The sequence below is a fragment of the Penaeus vannamei genome, chromosome 10, assembly GCF_042767895.1.
Source record: "Penaeus vannamei isolate JL-2024 chromosome 10, ASM4276789v1, whole genome shotgun sequence".
Taxonomy (NCBI): Eukaryota; Metazoa; Arthropoda; class Malacostraca; order Decapoda; family Penaeidae; genus Penaeus; species Penaeus vannamei.
The window spans coordinates 8,114,168-8,119,167 of NC_091558.1; the positions used below are offsets into that span (position 1 = coordinate 8,114,168).

At 54.8% G+C, this 5,000-nt stretch overlaps 1 protein-coding gene across 2 annotated transcripts in view; it reads left to right on the forward strand.

Annotated features, from left to right (window-relative positions):
- Positions 1 to 5,000, forward strand: part of LOC113824995 (beta-1,4-glucuronyltransferase 1) — a 138,298-nt gene that overhangs the window by 109,318 nt on the left and 23,980 nt on the right. For both annotated transcript variants that reach the window (XM_070126278.1, XM_070126279.1), the window contains exon 4: positions 3,291 to 3,453. In XM_070126278.1, coding sequence (XP_069982379.1) covers positions 3,291 to 3,453 — 163 coding nt within the window. The remainder of the gene's footprint in view (positions 1 to 3,290; positions 3,454 to 5,000) is intronic.

The window sequence follows — 5,000 nt, forward strand, 5'->3', positions numbered from 1 at the left end:
TCACTCCCTCCCCCCTTCCCTTCCCTCCGTCTCCTCCCTCTCCGTGAGACTTGTACCCTCCCCCCCCTCCCCCAACCCCTGCCCTATTTCTCGTTATCCCCATTCCCCCCCATGTGTCTCATACCCTCTTCCCCTCCCCTTTCTCTTCCTCTTCCCATTCCCCTTTCTACCCCTTCTCCTCCTCTTCTCTCCCTCCCCCTCCCTCTTCCCCCTCCCCTCCCTCCCCCTCCTACTTCCCTTTTCTCGTCCCTTCCCCTTCCCCCTTCTCCTCCTACTTCCCTTTTCTCGTCCCCTCCCGTTCCTCTCTACTTCCCTTTTCTCGTCCCTCCCCTCCCCCCTCCTACTTCCCTTTTCTCGTCCCTCCCCTCCCACTCCCCTTCCCCTTCCGCCTCCCCCTCCTACTCCCTCCCTCTCCCCCTCCTCTTCCCCCTCCCCTCCCCCTCCTCTTCCCATCCCCCTCCGTTCCTCTCCCTCTCCCTCCCCCTTCTCCTCCTACTTCCCTTTACTCGTCCCCTCCCCTCCCCCTCCTACTTCCCTTTTCTCTTCCCCTCCCCTCCCCCTCCCCTTCCACTCCCCCTCCCTTCTCCTCCTACTTCCCTTTTCTCTTCCCCCCTCCCCATCCCCCTTCCCCTTCTCCTCCTACTTCCCCCTCCTCTTCCACTCCCCCTTCCCTTCTCCTCCCCTCCCCCTCCCCCGACACAAGAGAAGTGCATTTCTGTGACAATGGTTGTTGCAAAAGGTGATCGATTCCCCCAGATTTTTTGAGCTTGTCCTTTCTGGGATCTTTGTGGTTGTGGGCGAAAGTGTTTCTCGCTGTGTGCTTGTGTGGTTTATGGTTTGCTTTTTTTTTTTTTTTTTTTTTCCTTCTCCGTTTATCACTTTCTTTTATTCTCGGTATTGCGTTTTTCTTTTTGTCTCAGTTTATCATTTTCTTTTTCTTTTTTCTTTTTTCTTGTTCTCTGTTTATCACTTTCTTTTATTCTCGGTATTGCGTTTTTCTTTTTTGTCTCAGTTTATCATTTTCTTTTTCTTTTTTCTTTTTTTTTCTTCTTCTCTGTTTATCACTTTATTTTATTCTCGGTACTGCTTTTTTCTTTTTCTTTTTTTTCTTCTCTGTTTATCACTTTCTTTTATTCTCGGTATTGTGTTTTCTTTTTCTTTTTGTCTCAGTTTGTCCTTTTCTTTTATTCTCTGTATTGTGTTTTCTTTGACTCCGTTTTCTTTTTATTCTCGGTATTACTTTTTCTTTTTCTTTTTGTCTCAGTTTGTCCTTTTCTTTTATTCTCGGTATTGTGTTTTCTTTTTCTTTTTGTCTCCGTTTATCCTTTTCTTCTATTCTCGGTATTTCTTTTTCTTTTTGTCTCCGTTTATCTCTTTCTTCTATTCGTGGTATTACTGTTTATTCTCCGATTCCTACTTTCTCTTTCCTTTTCCTTATTTTCTGTGGGCCCATTCTTCAGTCTTTCCTCTTTTTTTGTTTGAGTGTCTATTTGTGCTTTATCACGTCCTTCCCTCCTTCCAGTCCTCCCTTTATCACATCTATTTTCCTCTCTTCCCCTTTTCAGACCTTTACCCTTGCCCCTTATCTTCCTCAGACTTTTATCAATTTCCTTTCTCATTTTATCCTTCTCAGACCTTTATTCTTGCCCCTTTCTCCCCTTTTAGAATTTGATCAATTCTCTCTCTCTCCCTTTCTCCTTTCCCCCTCTCCCTTCTCAGCCCTTTATCAATCCCCCCTCTCTCCTCCTTCTCCTCCACAGACCTTCATCCTCCCCCCCCCCTCTCTCCCTTCTCAGACCTTTATCAACTCCCCCTCTCTTCTCCTCCTCCTCCTCCACAGACCTTCACCCCCCCCCCCCTCTCTCCCTTCTCAGACCTTTATCAACTCCCTCTCTCTTCCTCTCCTCCTCCTCCACAGCCCTTCATCCCTCCCCCTTCTCTCTCCCTTCTCAGCCCTTTATCAATCCCCCCTCTCTTCTCCTCCTCCTCCACAGACCTTCATCCCCCCCCCTCTCTCCCTTCTCAGCCCTTTATCAATCCCCCTCTCTTCTTCTCCTCCTCCACAGACCTTCATCCCCCCTCCCCCCCTCTCTCCCTTCTCAGACCTTTATCAATCCCCCTCTCTTCTTCTCCTCCTCCACAGACCTTCATCCCTCCCCCCTCTCTCCCTTCTCAGCCCTTTATCAATCCCCCCTCTCTCCTCCTCCTCCTCCACAGACCTTCATCCCCCCCCCCCTCTCTCCCTTCTCAGACCTTTATCAATTTCCTCTCTCTTCCTCTCCTCCTCCACAGCCCTTCATCCTCCCCCCTTCTCTCTCCCTTCTCAGCCCTTTATCAATCCCCCCTCTCCTCCTCCTCCTCCTCCACAGCCCTTCATCCCTCCCCCCCTCTCTCCCTTCTCAGACCTTTATCAATCCCCCTCTCTTCTCCTCCTCCTCCACAGACCTTCATCCTCCCCCCCTCTCTCCCTTCTCATACCTTTATCCAATCCCCTCTCTTCTCCTCCTCCTCCACAGACCTTCATCCTCCCCCCCTCTCCCTTCTCAGCCCTTTATCAATCTCCCCTCTCTTCTCCTCCTCCTCCACAGACCTTCATCCTCCCCCCCCCCCTCTCTCTCCTTCTCAGACCTTTATCAATCCCCCTCTCTTCTCCTCCTCCTCCACAGACCTTCATCCTCCCCCCCCCCCTTTCTCTCTCCCTTCTCAGACCTTTATCAATCCCCCTCTCTTCTCCTCCTCCTCCACAGACCTTCATCCTCCCCCCCCCTCTCTCTCCCTTCTCAGACCTTTATCAATCCCCCTCTCTTCCTCCTCCCTCCTCCACAGACCTTCATCCTCCCCCCCCCCTCTCTCTCCCTTCTCAGACCTTTATCAATCCCCCTCTCTTCTCCTCCTCCTCCTCCACAGACCTTCATCCCCCCCCCTCTCTCTCTCCCTTCTCAGCCCTTTATCAATCCCCCTCTCTTCTCCCTCCTCCTCCACAGACCTTCATCCTCCCCCCCCTCTCCCTTCTCAGACCTTTATCAATCCCTCCTCTCTTCTCCTCCTCCTCCACAGACCCTTCATCCTCCCCCCCCCCCTCTCTCCCTTCTCAGCCATTTATCAACTCCCCCTCTCTCCTCCTTCTCCTCCACAACCCTTCATCCTCCCCCCCTCCCTCTCTCCCTTCTCAGACCTTTATCAATCCCCACTCTCTTCTCCTCCTCCTCCACAGACCTTCATCCTCCCCCCCCCCCCTCTCTCCCTTCTCAGACCTTTATCAACTCCCTCTCTCTTCCTCTCCTCCGCAGGTGGGAGGCCCGCGAGCAGCTGCACCCGAAGGAGGGCGGGGTCACCATCAGCCACCAGGTCACCAACTTCGAGTTCTTCTACGAACCCTTTTACGTGGCCAGGGATGACACGCCCACTCACGACGAGCGGTTCCTGGGCTATGGATTCACGCGAAATACGCAGGTACGGTTTGGTGGTGGTGGTTGGGGAAGAGGGGGTGGGGGGTGAGGGGTGGGGAGGGGGGCTGGGTGGTTGGTGGGGTGGGGGTGGGGGAGAGGGGTGGGGGGGTGTTGAGTGGGGTAGGGGTAGGGGGTTGGGTGGGGGGGTGTTGAGTGGAGGTGGGGCAGGGTTTTTATTTTTGGGTGTTGAGTGGGGGTGTTGGGGTGGGGAGAGGGTTTTGAGGGTTGGGCTATGGATTCACGCGAAATACGCAGGTACGGTTTGGTGGTGGTGGTGGTGAGGGGTTGGGGAGGGGGGAGAGTGGGGGTGGGGGAGGGGTTGGTGGTGGGGTAGGGGGTTGGGGGAGAGGGGTGGGTTGAGTGGGAGGTGTTGGGTAGGGGGTTGGGTGGGGGTGTTGGGTAGGGGGTGGGAGAGGGTTTAAAAGTTGGGCGATAGTTCACGCGAAATACACAGGTACGGTAGGTAGTGGGAGGAGGGTATAGGAGTAGTGGTGGGAGGGGAGGGGAGGGGAGAAGGCTGAGGGCGGTGGAAGGGAAAGGGGTTAGGGGAGGCGCAGGGGTTAGAGGAAGGGTTTGGGTGGGTGGGGAGAAGGAGGGGTTTGGGGTGGTGATTGGTGACACAGACAACACACAAGCACAGGTCAGAAGGGTTAAAGAGAGTTGGGGAAAGGCTTAAGGGGAAGGGTTGGGTGGTGGTGAGGGAGGGGTCCAGGGTGGTGGGGGATGGGGTTGGGGGGGACGGTTAGGTTAGAGGGGTTGGGAAGGATTCTGGGCGATGGAGTGGCTAAGTGAGGGGAGAGGGAGTGAAGGGACTGAAGGGGTACAGAGAAATGAAAGAGTAGGAGCAAGAGAGAGAGAGACAGAGAGAGACGGTGCAAGCTTAGGGTAAAGGGTGAATGAGGGTGAGTCATGGATAACGAGGGGAGAGATAGGAAGGAGGGATAAGGATGAGGGGAAACCCAACCCAACCAAACTCAACCCAACCCATCCCAACCAAACTCAATCCAACCCAACCCAACATAACTTACCTAACCCACCTTAATCAAACCTAACCTGGCCTAACTCAACCCAAGCTAACCTAACCTAACCCAACCCTTCCCAAACCCCAACCTCCAACCCATTCCAAACCCAAACCCAGATCTCCTCAATCCTTCCCACGCCCCTCGCCTCCGCCCGCCCCAACACATATAACCCCCACCTCCCCCATCCCGTCTCCCCAACGCACATAACCCCCTCCCCTCCCCCAACCCCTCTCCCCTCCCCAACCCCTCTCCCTAACACCCCTCTCCCCTCCCCAACCCCTCTCCCCAACACACATCCCCCTCCCCCTCCACTCACTCCCTACACCCCCCCTCCCCCTCCCCACTCCACCGACCCGAAACAATCCCACCGGCGCCCCAGCCACGAGTAGCAAGTGCGTCAGCGCGATAAGACCCGCTGAGGCTGACAACACGAAGCGGGCGCCGACGGAGGGGCACGATAGCGCACGCAGACGGCCGGCAAACACGTGCATTATCGCCGTCGACGCCGCTCTCGGGCCCCGCTCCTCAG